The sequence below is a fragment of the Leopardus geoffroyi genome, chromosome A1 (genome assembly GCF_018350155.1).
Source record: "Leopardus geoffroyi isolate Oge1 chromosome A1, O.geoffroyi_Oge1_pat1.0, whole genome shotgun sequence".
Lineage (NCBI taxonomy): Eukaryota > Metazoa > Chordata > Mammalia > Carnivora > Felidae > Leopardus > Leopardus geoffroyi.
In genome coordinates this window covers 129871120-129887459 of record NC_059326.1, presented here as the reverse complement: position 1 = coordinate 129887459, position 16340 = coordinate 129871120, and the positions used below count along the sequence as shown (strand labels likewise).

Here is a 16340-nt window from a genome sequence, read left to right as displayed (position 1 = left end):
TTCTTAAATTTGCTTTTTTCCCTGTGTTAGTTTTAAAATCCCCGAATTTTAATAATGATATAAAATCCGAAAAAAATAATAGTTTAGATCAGAGGTCAGCAAACTTTGTTTTAAGCTTATTTATTTTGAGAGAGACAGAGACAGTGTGAGCAGAGAGGCAGAGAGAGAGGGAGAGAGAGGATCCCAAGCAGGCTCCAAGCTGCCAGAGCAGAGCCCAATGCAGGGCTCAAACCCTTCATGAAACCCATGACATGAGCAGAAATCAAGAGTCAGTCAAGAGTCAGTAGCTTACTGACTAGCCACCCAGGCACCCCAGGAGTCTGCAAACTTTTTCAAGGGCCAGACAGTACCTATTTTGGGCCTTTGAGCGTTATAGTCTTTGTCACTGCTTTTGTACTAAGAAAGCAGCCAGTCAACTTGTAAATGAATAAGCATTGGCCACAATTAAGTAAAACTTTATTTGTAAAAAACAGATGGCTGGCCCAGAGGCTGTCAGTCTGCTGACCCCTGACTTAGACAGTAATTTTCAATTATTAAGTTCTGCTACTGATGAAACGAACTAAAAACAGATAGTTATAACTATATTGTCACTCACATTTTGCTCACAAAGAAGTTTTAGATCATCTCTCTGAGGGGAACTCCCTACACCCCACTGTGCCTCTAAGTCATCAATCTGATTGGGTGGATGGTGCATTATTGGACGGACATCACCAGCAGCAGTTGGATCCACAGTCAATTCTTTCACCCTATAAACACATAAGAGGTACCTAAAATTAACAAAGACACATGCAGAGGAACAAGAAAATGCCAACCTATTCAATAAAAAGGGAATTCAATTAAACATGTTAAGACTGATGATGTCAGCTTTCCAGATCAAGTTTACCTGAAATCTGCAGGAAGACCAAAGGGATGTTTGGCTATTTAACTTTCAGAATTTACTGCGATAACTTTACAATTATTTCAAATATAATTATTGTACGTAATAAACGATAATTAGCTAAGTAAGTAAATTCAGTATTTCAAAGTAAAAAGAAACTTTTTGCAATTGAATTATATAAACAGAAAAATGCACTTTTAATAAATGGATTACTGCCAAAATCAGAGAATACACTTTGCATACTTTTTAGTTGTTATAATGCTCTATTAAAAGAGCTACATGTGAAATAATCATATTTCTAAACTTCTATCATTTAAAAAAATGTTTACCGATTATACTTCAATTTACACAGTGGGAGGGTACATGTTCTAAAGCAAGAGGATCCTTGTTATTTCCTTGGAGTCAAGGAAATTTATAAGAACATAGGAAATAAAGGTAAACTTCTCACTTTAAATGAGACAGTTTATCTCTCAACTGTAAATATGCAAAGATGACATCATCCTTAAAAATATGAGGGGAAATAGGAAGCCTGAATTCTACATCAATACTTTAAAGCAAATAAATTAATAAAGTACACAAAAATGAAGATCATGCAGTACAACCATCACCTGCCAAATGAAATGAAAATGAAAAATAAAATGGCTCAGAACAAAAGAAGTATAAATGAAATATTTATATGTAATGCAATTCAAAAGAAACTATTATAATAAATATCTTATGCATAGAAGGGAAGTAGACCTGGTAATCGAAGGAGAAAAGTCGTCATACTCATAAGAAGGAGAGAGATCGGGGCGACTGCCACTACCCTGTGAGAAGGGAATGTCTGATGGACTAATTCCAAACTCCTTTACTCTGCAGCACCAAAACAGCAACAAATTAAAAGAAAATGCTCTTATACAGACAGCAATGCACATTTCAAGCTTTCATTCAGTATTCAGTTTAATTCATTTAGAAAAAGAGATCAACATTGTTTTGACTTATAGCATCTAGAATAATGAAAAAATAATCAATTTTAAGGTTTTGAGTCTCTCTGTCCTATTGACTACTTAATCAAATTTCCTTGTGCAGTCAATACCACAAATATTATATCAGCATTAACGAGCCCTCAATACTCTTGCAGTCTTTTAAAACAGAACACAAGAGGATTAAGTCCTAATGGCATCCACTGTTTGTAATGAATTAACTTCTTTCTTATGCAATTAGAATGGTATTAGCTATAACCCATCCTTGGTACAAACCGAGAGAGCAGTCATTCAAATAATCTTCTGTGTTTGGTTCAGATGAAGAACGCTGGTTAAGAAAAAGCCTATTTAGAAGCGCCCGGGTGGCTTAAGTATTTGAGTGCCCCACTCGATTTCAGCTCAGGCCATGATCTCACAGTTCGTGAGATCAAGCCCAATGTAAGGCTCTGCACTGATGGTGTGGAGCCTGCTTGGGATTCTTTCTCCCTCTCCCTGCCCCTTCCCTGATCACATACACACTCTCCCTCTCTCTCTCTCTCCCAAATAAATTTAAAAAAACTTAAAAAAAAAAAAGGCTATTTAGCAATGGAATTTAAATTGCTTTTGTTAATGTTTCTAATGGTTATATTTAACCAAATTACAGCTTTTCTGACCCCATATTTGTTATTCCCTATGTCCCCTTCAGGCCAATCCCATTTCATAACAGTAAGCAATATTTATTAAGTACTTCGTACATGTTAGATACTACAATTAGTAAATTTTAGTCACTTTATTATTTAATTCTTACAACAATCTTGCGATACTATTTTTGCCATTTCAGAGATGAGACATTGGTTCATAAATAAAGTATCTTACCCAAGGTTATTCAATGAGACTGTGGCATAAGTGAGGTTCAAACCTAGCTCTGAGTACAAACATTATGTTATTTAAAAATCCAATATACTATATACTGACCATCTGTTTTTCTCATTATTTCTTTTAGGTTTCATCTAAATCATATCATAACATAACTGTCATAAACAGTCACACAGATCAAACTAATAATATCATGTAGATGAAACTAACTATTTCTTCTACTTACAATCTTCCTTTAACCTATTGGTAATGTCTGCTGTCAAAGGTTCAATATGGGATTCTGCTGCCCTTCATCCTTTATGGTCACTTTGGAAAATTTATTTACAACAAAGACTGACTAAATTTCTAACTGTGATGTAACTCTTTTTCCTCCCAATTCCATTTAGGATTCTTTCATTTAGGATTCTTTCAGAATCTCCTAATTTAGATTACCCTAATGGCCTAATATTTTCCTCTACTCCAAGACCTCTTGCCCAACTCAAACAGGAAATATTCTATGCAGGAATCATATTCCTCAAATGAGCTATCAAGGGAGATTGAAAGTCTTTATTCCTAGAGATTTAGAAAGAAAAGACAGAATTATTTGTCCCAGGTGGTTAGTCACGTTGCAGATAAATTACACTACAGGATAACAAATTAAAACATTTACTAGGACCTAAATGAACTAGAGACATGGCCAGATATAACATTTTCACCTTAGGGAGAGTCCTGTGCAGTTTGAAGTCTGAAGACATGGAGATTTTTGTTTGTTTTAATCCTACAACATGGTAATATTCTGCTATACTAAGCTGTTTCTCATCTCTCCCATGAACACTTTTGAAATAAGAAGCATTTAAAATTAATGATTAAAACCCTACATACTACAAGTATTCATTATAAAAATCAATTAAAAGGACTATAAATGTTTGCAGTTCAGAGCCCATAATTTAAAGTTTTTAAGGGCATACGTTCAGGAATAATAATCCATTATATTTTTAAAAGAAGTTATTTTATCTTACTATCTTTTTATAAAATGTCAACAGGCTTATATTTTCCAACAGTTTTTATCATCATTTTGAAAAATCTCTTCAGTTGAAACAAAAGAGTTACAAGTTACAAAAGAACAAAGAACAAAAGAACAAGAAAAGAACAAAGAAAAAGAACAAAACAAGTTACAAAAGAACAAAGGGTATGAGTCCATTTATGTAATGTTCAAATATAGATAGCTACCTATGTATATTTTCACCGATACAGTCATAGGCAGTTAAACAATTTTTAAAAAGAAAGAAAAACCAGAAAATTAGGCCACAGAAATCAAGGCAATGTCTATCTTGGGGTAGAGGTTAATGGATTTGGACATGTTATTCAGGATTTGTAATCAGGAGGGAACATATGAGGAACTTTCTAGAGAGGTAGAAACATTCTATTTCAACCTGATGATAAGAATTTTCATTTTATAAATATTAGATTATTCAGTTATGTTTTTGGCCCTTTTCTGTGTACACATTTCCCATTTTTAAAAAAGATTAAAAACAAAATTTCCATAGCAATTAAAATAAAGAAACGGGACAAATACTTGTGGTTCAGCAAAATTCAAAGAATGTCCACAGTAGAAATGGAATACAAAAAGGAATCTGATCTCTAAAAATTAAAATCACAAATGCAATATGTGATAATAGAAATTTAAAACTATATACATAGTCATTTTTTCAAAACAAGAGCAATGGGAGGAATTTATGAAACAAATACAAATATGCCCATCATAATCCAAAGTTCCAAGGGCATTTCATGACTATAAAGAATAAATTAATTAAAGTCTATAATGCTTTCTGTCCTTTCATTTGTAATAATGCCATTGCCCATTAAAGTATGTAATACTAATTACATGAATAATAAAATGTAACTCATATAGAACACCAGAAAGAAATGTGCTGTCATTACTTACTCAACCTCTAGATTCCACCATGTAAAACACTTAATATTGTCAGAAATAATTTTTAGCATACAGAAAAAACAATTTCAGAAACACAGACCAGACCAGTCCCCTCAGTCTCACTTAATACGAAAAATTTGCGTGATTTAGATGTTGTAAAATAATATGAAATATAACTTGGTGAAACAGAAAAATGTAATCATGTTCTTGAAAGAAAGACCAATTGTACTAAAGATCCAAATCTCTTTCCAAATTACACATTTCCATTTACTTTCAGAACTTGACCAAAGGACTCTATACCATCTTAATGTACATGCAAAAAATTTTTAAAAACTGAGAGAAAAATGTAATACAATTTATCCCATCAGATATTAAGTCAAACTAAATACTGCTCTACTCCCCTCAAATTTGAAACTGAATAACTATTTTTCATACCTATTTGCATATCTTAATGTATTAAGAGTATTTTCACAAGACGCCATTCCTGGAGAGATTGTGGCAATCTATGGGAGAAAAATGCAAAGGTAAAGAAAATTGTATAAATGATGAAGACAATAGTATCAACATATAGCTCATTAAGATCTAATCTTAAAATAGTTATTAAACAAAGAAAACACTTATGATATCTAAACTCCAAAATAATTTGCTATATCACACCCATAATCAGATGATAATTATAAACCATATAAAATACAAACAACTCTCTGAAAGTACTAGAAAAATAATTTAAATCAGGCAGAAAATGGAGGTCAACACCTAGAAAGGAATAGCACTGAGTGTTCCCATCCTCCCTCCCCACCTCCACACATCAGCTTTTCCGCCCAAGGGCAAGCCCTGCTGCTCCCACACAGGGTAACTACAACTGCATTAGAAACTTGAAATTTCACAGGTTAAATTAAAAGACAGAGTTTGGAGGTAGAACTATAGCAGCTAGAAAGTGAGATTTGTCCCAGAAGAGGGAGATAACCATGCAGGGAGGTAATCTTGACAACCAGAAACTCTACATATAAACTGCCCCAAATCTCTGGCTGACCCGTGACGCAGGCATACACAAGGCTTCCACTAAGCAACATAGCTAAGTCTAAAAGAACTAAACAGGTTTCTATTTCCTTTGATGCCCCCAGCAGGGGAGACAAGAATTTGAAGTTCAAGTAAGTTCACTTCTGGCTAAAACAACATAAAACTCAATAATCTTTAGAAGATATGAATATCCAGAGTGTTCATTAAGGTATTTATTCATAGTGAAAATGATAGAACCCAAAATTAGTAGACATACTAAGAAACAGAAAAGTGTGACTCATACTCAAGGAAAATAAAAATCAACGAAGACCAACCTCAAGAAGACTCAGATGTTGGAATTAGTAGAATGCATTATAACTGCAATATAATCCTCTCTATCAGACTGGCAGGGACCACATCTTAAGTATCACTGTATCTCTCACAATAGAAGGATTTAAATGTTTGTTATTAATGTGCATTATAATCTTTCCACAGATAGTGTGAGTTATTCATTATTCATAATTAAAACAAAACAAACAAAAACAAACATAAACTTACCATGCAGGTACGAGAATTTTCACCTATGAATGAATCTCTTAACACCTGAGTGAGTTTACTTGCTCTGAAAGGAGTATGAGGTTTATTTCTACCTAAGGCTCTGATGCACTCCTGCCAATTAAGAAAGCAAGTTTCACAGGTTAGGCTTCTTATAAAGAGTAATCTTAACTAATATATTTAGAAGATCTTTTACTATAACCCTAACATTTAAGATCTGATCAGCTCCGGAAACCCTACTAACAGGTTTACAGCACAGTAAAGATGGTCCCATAAATCTTAAATCAAGAAAATAAAATTAAACAACAACAACAATAAAGTACTTATCATTCCAAAAGATTCTTCTGGAGACTATGACTACTATTTAGAAGTAATAGACAATAGGATAAAAAGCTAAACTTTGAAAGTGGCACTACAAAAGAAAAAACATAATGTTTTTGTAGTCTTTTCAATCCTTCCTTTTGTAGTCACGGAACAGAGGTAACACTCCCCCCCTCTCTCTGTGAAAGTCATTCCACATTTTTCTGAGACATTATTTCTTAGCTGAGTTTTGCGGTTCCTTGCCTTCTTCTAAGACAGTATGACTGACTAAAGCCCTATGGAACCTCCCTAAGTAGGCTCAAAATTGGTCCTCTATTCACTCTAAAAAAAAAAAAAAGAGTATGTGTAAAGAAAATTTCTGAGCACAATATAAATCTAGAACTGTAAACATAAGTAAATTTTGATAACTTCTCTTATTTATTAGATGTTACAAGTGCTATCATTTTGTAGATACTCTAAACAAAATTAAAGTCAAAAGCAAAAGACTTTTCACAATTAAATGCATTTTATTTACCTTGAGTGCTAAAAGGCTTTTATTAATTTCAGCACCTTCAAGCCTGGTTTGCCTGTCTGCACTGGAAGTATCAGCTCCTCGTTCATTTCCAGCCAAGTCAATGAGAGAAAATTTGCCATGTAGTTTTCCTTTCCTTCTAAGAATGATCTGAAACACTGCATGGCTCCGAGATGAATGTGCATTTGCAGATGTTTGACCGGATGTCCTACAATGTGATTAAGGATATTTTGCATACAAAAACCCTTTTAGTTTATGTTTCAAACCAGAGTATTTTCACTAAAAAGCAAGAAAAAACTATCCAGTTCTCATCATTTAAATACAAATGAAGACAATCTGAGTTACAACACTTGGATACAACTGGATTCATACAATTTAATCTGGCACACTTCTAGTATACTTGTAGTATGATTACCAATATAGTAGATGTCACTCAGAGTTACAAGTAACAGTAAAAGTTTTTATGAACAAATTTTTACTGCCAAGAGGCACTGAATAACACCTTTGCTTTGTTTAGAAACCCCAAGTATCTAAAACTGATTAAGAAATTAAGTTGCCCTTAATTAAAATGAGTTACCTGCAACTATTGCCTATGTCAATGAGTTTCAGTACATCTTCAACACATTTGACTTCCCGTTCCTGTAATCCCACCACTTGAACCTGCTGTTTTCCATCTTCCAGCACTCTTAATTTTGTTTTCCTGTTTAGCAAGTCAAACACCTATTTCAAAAAAATCCAAATCAGAAAACTAGCCTCGAAGAAAAAAAGAATCAATTCTATAAAAATCAGAGTCCAAAAAAATTCAGAAAATTATAGTAATTAGAATAATTCTCAATACTGAAAAGTTGAGCATTTCAAAGGGAATTTTTAAAAACCTCAAAAAACGTTAACATAATATTCTAACATATATAAAAATGGGGTGGCAAGGGTTGCACAACATGAATGTACTTAAGGCCACTGAACCTGTACACACAAAAAATGGTTAAAATGTTAAATCTTATGTTATGCATGTTAAACCACAATTTACCACTCCTCCCCCTCCCCCTCCAAATCAGAGTCTTTTTAAGTTTCCACTTACCTTTCCACTGTAAATTTCAAAAAAGGTTGCATATACTTGAAGTTCTAATTTCTTATAGTTTGGCTTCTTTAACATTAAAAAGACATCTCGAGCTATCAAGAATTTCACATGGAGAAAATTGTTAAGATGTTACAAATATTATCTTTGAAAAGCAATTCAAATTTTCTGCACTTAGAGAAAATCAGTTAATCTTTACCTAGAATGACAACATCAATAATAACAATAAAGACTAAAGTGAACATTATTTTACAAAAAAATAGTAATAGTTTTTTGACATTTAGGGTCTAGATGCCATTCTCTTTCATGTTCAGTAAAAGAATGCTACTATTTATCTTTATAAATAACATAAAATTATAGGTGGTCATAGTAAGATTATTTCCACAACCACACCAAACAGAAGCTTTTCACAAATCAGCTATCTAACAACAAATACTAAGCTCTAACAACATGCCAGATTAAAATGACACAAATATCAAGATTTCTGTCCCAAACACTTAATCTCACAATTCTTTTCAAGCAGTTTGACAACCTAAAACTGACATAATATACGGTAAGTTTAGCTTTATGGTTATCCTTCAAGTCCTGAACAATATTCCCATGTTTTATTTCAAAGCCATTTGAATAATATTCAAGAATATTACAAATGATATGCAAAAAAAGAGTTACCTGCTAACGCATAAATTCCTTTAGAACAATCTTGGTTCTTTCCTGAAAAGTCACCTCCCATAGTCTACATGTTAAAAAGGAAATAAAAAGTAGTAGACATTTTCCAGAAATAAATCTTAAAAAAAAAATAGGTCTTAGAATTAAGCTATAAGGAAAATAAACAAGCTTCATACCAGGATGGAACTATAATGAATTACTTACATGAGTTTTTCCACTTCCAGTCTGCCCATAAGCAAAGCATGTAGCCATTCCCCTTTCGAATATAGTTTCAACTAGTGGTCTAGCTGTAAACCTTAGAAATAAAATACACTAGTCAGAATGTGCTGTCAATATTTAAATTAACTAAATAAAATATCAAGTCTTATTAATAAACAAAATTTTAACAAATCATTGTGCTCAAATGTCAGACTACAACTAAGCCCACTGATATGTTAAAAATTTTAAATAAATTCCTCTTAATATTGCTTAAAGCTCTTTAACGCATAATTTCAAGCAATTCCATAATAAACAATGGTCACAATAATGGAAGAAAAAAAATGACAGCAGCTAAGCTTGGACATATATACATATATATGTATAATATATATATTATATATATATATGACAATATGAAAGTTTTAAAAAATAAAATATCAAAATATTAGGCAGACAAGTAACATTTATACAAAGAAAAGCAAAAACATTTTAAAAGAAACCACATCAAGAGAGTGATAATCTCAACAGAGAAAAACTAAAAGGGAAAAAAAACTACAAAACTATCTTAAGACCATCTACCCAAGCAGAAAGTGACAGGATTTCCTTGAATATGGCTAAGTAAATATAAATTATATTTGTAAGACACTGAGTTTGGAGTTGATAGTCTTAGTTCGGGAGAAGTATGCCAAAATTATTATGGTTTGAGTTATTTTTCAAATATATTATTGTAATCATTGTTTAGGCTTCAAAATAATGTACGTGGAACACTTTATACAGTTGCTCAATTATTTTTAAGACAAAACTGAACAAGGTATAGAATAAAAGGGAGTAAGATAAAAAGGACAAACCAAAGTAGAAAATGGGTCTGCAGAGTGATTAGACAAAAAAAAAGGCCTAACTTGCACTCCCTCAAAGTTAAAGAAAGGGGATAGCATCAATACTGGTAAATTTAAGAAGCACAAATATAAGGTAAAAAGGAATGGTTACTAAACCTAGAATATTCAGAGAAAAACATCTTATAATTACAAAGTCAAACAGACATTTTATGAAACAGGAGTGGAAGTAGAGAAAGAAGTGAGGGGTGAGGAGAGGACTATTCTCAGAAAGGTAAAAAATAGATAATTTATACTTATAGCTCCCTTATAAAACAAATTTTTCATAATACTATTTAGCGTTCACAGGTTCTTTAATTTCCTCCTCTTTGCAACTGAACTTCTAGTTTACTGGCTTAGGACCAATAAAGTTGGTTTCAATAATATTTCATTTATAAGTCTTCAATTCTTAGGACTCTTAATTCTTAAATTTTGTTTTCCAGCCATATTTATAAAATGAAAGGACAATGAAAAAGCATTCAAGGGGCGCCTGGGTCACCCAGTCGGTTAAGCGTCTGACTCCTGGTTTGGGCTCAGTTCATGAATCTCAAGGTTCATGGGTCTCAGGCTCTGTGCTGACAGCAGGGAGCCTCTTTAGGATATTCTCTCTCCCACTCTCTCTCTCTCTCTGCCTCTCCCCTGCTCATGCTCTCTCGCTCTCAAAATAAATAAATAAACTAAAAAATATTCAAGTAACTGCCAAGACAGTTCTATATACACTGAAAGAACACTGCTCTTAAAAGTGACCTGTTACCATTAGAAGGCAGCGTTTACAAACTATATATGAAAATCTAAATTTGGCCTAATAATTTGGGATATCAATGTATAATACTTCCAAGTTTGAGTTGTTTGTAAGTTGAATATGTGAACATGTGTATATGTGTGTGTGTGTGTGTGTGTGTGTGTGGAGGGAAATGTATCTAGCCAATAATAAAAACCATGATTTCAGGTGAGCATTACAAAGAACAAGTATTAACATATTCATCATTGTTTTTCTTTAAAGTTTATTCATTTTGAGAGAGAGAGTGCGCATATGCGAGCACACACACAGGGGAGGGGTACAGAGAGGGAGACAGCGCTGACAGCAAAGCCTGATGTGGGGTTTGAACTTGTGAACCGTGAGATTTTTTTTTTCTAATGTTTATTTATTTTTGAGAGAGAGAGAGACAGAGGGCAAGCGAGGGAGGGGAAGAGAGAGAGGGAGACAGAGAATCCAAAGCAGGCTCCATGCTCTGAGCCAGCAGAGAGCCCAACATAGGGCTTGAACTCACAAACCATGAGATCATGACCTGAGCCAAAGTCGGATGCTTAACCAAATGAGCCACCAAGACACCCCTGGAACCCTGAGATCTTGACCTGAGCCAAAAGCAAGTCAGAGCCTTAACCAGCTAAGTCACCCAGGTGTCTTTCATTATTATTTTTATTATGTAACCTTGTTTAAACTCAGAATTTAAAAAAAGCATACTATATTTTTTGAAAGATATGCCAAGATCAATTAAGTTTCAGGGTGGTGATAGATACACAGTGTAAGAACAAAACTGTTATTTAAAACAAATTTACCTACCTGTAAACCATTTCATTAGGAGCTGAGTCATCAAAGGCATAATCAAAACGAAATGTTTGGTTTTCTAGGTACCTTGTTAAATCTACTTTTTGTTTTGGTTCATGTACCATCACAACATCTTTACTAGGGATTGTGATTACATCAAGATCTTTCATTTGAGTTTCTAAAAGAATAAATGAAAATAAATGCCCAGTAATTTTCACAGCATTAGGATGTACAAATGCAAGCAAAAAGAAATGTAATTGAAGTATTAAGTTCTATAAATACAAATATTTCAGAAATATGCCATTCAATAAGATATAATATTTCAACAACCAAGTAAAAATAATCTAAATTTCTGTGAAGCCAAAACCAGAAATGGCAATGATTCATAGAGCGGTAACAAATCAAGAGATCTAACCATAGAAATCTGCATAATGATTTAAAATGACTTATATTAAACTCTTCTGAACCAATTTAATTTCTGCTATCATCAAAACAAATTACAAATTGGGCAAAATCAACCTCTTACTAAGAGTTCAAAAAGCATCATACCTTTTTTATTGAGTGGTCGTTTTCTTACACAAACACATATTCTATGTTCATCAATCTAGAAATAAAATATTTTGTTTCAATGTTTATCAGTGTTATAAAACACTAAAAAAGTCAGTTATGCACTATTTCCTACAGAGGCTCTAGAAATTGATGCATAGCATAAATAGGATAAATAAGTTTAAAACACAAAATGGCCAGTACAAATTTTAATAGTTAAGAGACAATGATCTCTAAAATTCTGAGCATAATGGAAAGTTGCTTATTTTTTTATTTGGTAAACAGTAAACAACCTTGTAGAGGACACTTCGTAGCATTAGGCTCACGTTAAGAAGCTGCCTTACTCACTACAAAATATGCTACATATAACAAAGGCACAATTTCCCACCAAGTGATGTATTTTCGTGTTGATTAAAAGGAAAGTTGTTGACAAAAATAACTAACTATAGACACAATTCTCAGAATATTAGTGAGCAAAATAACTTCAAAATTTTATAATAGGTCGATTCTTACACATATTTTTCATAAAATTTATGCTCCCAGTACTTGCCTGTTAATAATAATTAAATCCGTAACACGGGGATTAGCAAAGTATGGCCTGCAGGGCTAATCCAGGCCACTACCGGCTTTTGTAAAGTTTTAATGAGACAGTTATATATATGTTTAGGTATTGTCTATGGCTCCTTTTGTACTACAAAGGTAAAATTGAGTAGTGGTGACAAAGACCATTTGGTTCACAAAGCCAAATTCTTTACTATCAGGGTCTTTGAAGGAAAAGTTTGCCAATCCCTGCCCCAAAGTAGGAGTTTCAGATGTAGTAGGTTAAAGAGGTAGCAAGGACTAAAATATATGGGACAAAAGTATTATGAATAACAACTCTATGAATACATCAGCCTGACAAAAATGTATTTTACGTACCCAAGGTATTCTGTACAGGCCAGGTCAGATGGATTATCTCCTAAGTATTAATGACTCACAAACTATTCCCTGTCCAAAAAATTCTCATTCTTCAACAGGAAAGTAGTTGAGTAGTAAGACAATGAGAATTTATTTCAAGTGCTAGGTTTCTGGACTGGTACAGTTCTAAACAACCATATTTACTGTTACAAGCCAGACTAACATTTATTTAAAAATAACAAATTAACTAATAGCAAATTGATAGGACAGGGGGATCTATAGCCCAAGAGGAAATAAGCTTGGAACCGGGATAGAAGTTTAAGTGACAGTCAGAAAGGAGAATGGTTCTTCTGGCATCATTCCTTTAACTGTTGTTCTGCCCTACCAAAGATAGAGAGGATTTGCTCTGAAATGGACATCTCTATGGGAAGCCTGTCTGATAAATCAAATTATGAGAGATAAGCACAAATGTGGATGATTTCTTGATTTTCTCCTTAAAATATGGGGAATGTGCACCCATAAAGAGAGAAAAAACTACATAGCTAAATCCAATATTAATTAAGTGGTTATCAATTTTTTTTTCCTTTTACAGCATAAAAAATTCCATAGCAATAGTTTATAACGAATCTTACAGGATCTGCTGTTGTTAATGGTCTATAATCCAAACTTCCTCTAAAATCTCTGATCATACACATAATTTCATAATTTGGGTTTGTAGCATCAACATCCTGTAACAAGAGAATTCATCATTTATTATAATTACATTCATTATATTGTTGCATTTATGTTAAATACGGTTTGCAAATTAAAATTAAATTAGCAGGTTGTGTCATTTGTTATAGCCAAGCTGAAACTCAAACTAAAGGCATGATATAATTTAGTTTGAGTTTAGGATTAATAACATGCCCAAGAATCACCTTCTTATTACATACACAATTCTGATAGTCTAATGCATTGTGTTAACTCTAAAACAAACACTCCGCATCAAAGCCACTATGAACTCTTTCAAAATCATGTTATATATAACTTAATCATCCCAGAAAATTAAACAAAAGAGAAATAGTGCTCATCTTAAACATCAATAAAGAAGTCTAAAAAACTCTAAATTTCTAAAAAACTGAAATTCTAGAAAAATTCATTTAATCAGCTTTTTCTTCCCAATACTGAATCCAGTGTTTCAATAAAGTAGAAATACGGATTCATTTATGCTCATTTTCTGTTTTTGTTGACTCTCAACAAAAAAAAAAAGGAAGAAACCCTAAAGGTGGTAAAAAACCACCTCAGAACTTAAAGGAATCAAAACACAAATTTTTTCAACTTTTAAAATTTAAATTACTGAATGTATTGACTGCAGTCAGTAAGTTACTAAACATTCTAAAAAGTCAGATTTTTATCATGCACCAGGTACAGATTTGCTTTGAATATAAATTTCAAAACTGTTAATGAAAATTACTTTCAATTAACTTTCTTTTAGGAAATGATAACAACTATGTCAACTGAAAAACTGAATGTAAAGTGAAAATTAAGAAATCACAATGTGAAAATATTATGAGGTTCCCACAGGAAACACTAGGTGGCATCTGTGCTATCAGTAGATCCATCTGTATTGTTTTATTTCAAAACCAAATGATCATTCTCAGATCACTTTAAGTTAGAACCTGATTTATAAAAATGCTGAATTTTATATTGGTTTTATAATCCCACAACACAACATCTTTATAATTTAAGGGCATTTGAACATACTCCTGAATAAAGAAACAATCCCGATGCTCATGTTTTTTTTTTGTTTTTGTTTTTTTAATATTTTAATGTTTCTTTATTTTGGAGAGAGAGAGAAAGACAGAAAAGACAGAGCGTAAGCAGGGGAGGGGGAGAGAGAGAAGGAGACACAGAATCGGAAGCAGGCTCCAGGCTCCGAGTTGTCAGCACAGAGCCTGAAGCAGGGCTTGAACTCATGGACTGTGAGATCATGACCTGAGGGGGAAGTCGGATTCTTAACGAAGTGAGCTACCCATGCGCACCAATCCTGATATTTTATTAGAGGAAACAAGTTCTAAGAATACAGTTATAATATAAGCACAATAAAAGAGTTATGGGTATAGTAACAGAATTTGCAGCAGATGAACACCTGCAGGGAGATAAAAGACCAGTCTTCTATGTAATTTTTCCATTGTTAGTAAACAGTTTTGTTACCATCCAAAGGGAATGTGAGAGTCACAAGAGATAGGCTTTTAATATCTAGTATAAATCAAAATACAAGGAATTTCCGCTTTCCTTGTGATATGCTGAATTCAACCATGGACAAATAATAAAAATTTTGTAGTAAAATTGTCTACTTTATAATTATCTACTTTAACTAGATATTCTTCTGCATGTATTTTTAGATCATTTTAGAAAACCAAAATATATTATTCTTGAAAGGTATAATGGCTGCATTTGAATTCAGTAACACAATGAATTATTATTCAAAATGGAAAAAAACATGAAAAGTACATGTAGCAAAAATGCTGTAACATATTTTCATAAGAATTTATATTATTTCTCATCAGTTTAACAATCAATTAATATACTGAAAACTTTAAATGAATGCCTCCACTACTTTTTCACAAGCATCTCACGTTCACTAACACAGTCTAAATCTTCAGTTCATGCATAAACAAAATACGATTCTGTTACAAACCTGGGCTCTTTTTTCTCTAAGTTCTTGCTGTTGTAGTCTCCTTTTTTCTCGTTTTTCTTGTAATTTTTCTACTTCTTTCACACAATTAGATTTTCTACGTGCTGAAAGAAAAAAGATGAGCTGTAGAAGCAGAGCTTTCTTTTTATAGTACTGAACTTACATGCAAAAATTTTACATATAATCAATCTCACCGAACATAACACCAAAAAAAAGGTACACACTGACAAAGCATGCCTGTAACAACTACGTGAACTTTACTATGAGCTGCTTTAACGAAACCAGGAACAGGACAATATACAAATGGTCAAGAAAAATGACTTTAACATATTGATACATGTCATCTCTTGGTTTACAATCACAGATGTTTGAATTGAAAAGATCGAGGAGCATAAGAATTTCTACCATAACATCTGTCGAATTATCATATGACCAGAATTTTAAATTCAAAGCAACTGAGATATTGGTATAATTTTACATTTAGAAATTCTCCAAAATATACATTTAAACACCCAATTAACAGACTAAACTAACAGGAAAAAAATTTTTCCACAGTGGTAAAATGAAATCTGCAATCGTTTGTAGTTAAACTTTACCATTTGGAGACTTTAAACATGACCAAGAGAGAATACATGTATGCCTAAAATAACTGAATCCTTGGTACATGATTTACATACAAGGGGGTCCAAATTCCTTTTTTGCAGCTTGAACTGGAGATATATCTGAAACACTACCATTCTGTTGTGCGGAGGAAGACTGCTCAGGAAGCTGACTAGGCCGTGCACGTGCAGAACCAACCACTGTAAATGAAACAATTTTTAAATTCAGAACAGAAAATTAGTAAAGATGAACCCTAGTAAAAGGAACA

The 16340-nt window shown here is 32.9% G+C and overlaps 1 protein-coding gene across 4 annotated transcripts in view; it reads right to left on the bottom strand.

Moving 5' to 3' along the window:
- The window catches only part of KIF2A (kinesin family member 2A), a 67314-nt gene that overhangs the window by 12539 nt on the left and 38435 nt on the right, over positions 1–16340 (bottom strand). Inside the window, exons 5-18 of one of the 4 annotated variants that reach the window (XM_045494304.1) lie at positions 16150–16272; positions 15476–15576; positions 13428–13523; positions 11902–11956; positions 11368–11530; positions 8938–9028; positions 8737–8800; positions 8071–8162; positions 7570–7712; positions 6996–7200; positions 6164–6274; positions 5042–5109; positions 1616–1729; positions 596–746 (exon numbers count right to left, since the gene is read on the bottom strand). In XM_045494304.1, coding sequence (XP_045350260.1) covers positions 596–746; positions 1616–1729; positions 5042–5109; positions 6164–6274; positions 6996–7200; positions 7570–7712; positions 8071–8162; positions 8737–8800; positions 8938–9028; positions 11368–11530; positions 11902–11956; positions 13428–13523; positions 15476–15576; positions 16150–16272 — 1577 coding nt within the window. The remainder of the gene's footprint in view (positions 1–595; positions 747–1615; positions 1730–5041; positions 5110–6163; positions 6275–6995; positions 7201–7569; positions 7713–8070; positions 8163–8736; positions 8801–8937; positions 9029–11367; positions 11531–11901; positions 11957–13427; positions 13524–15475; positions 15577–16149; positions 16273–16340) is intronic. The other 3 variants (XM_045494310.1, XM_045494317.1, XM_045494318.1) reach the window with 3 other exon arrangements.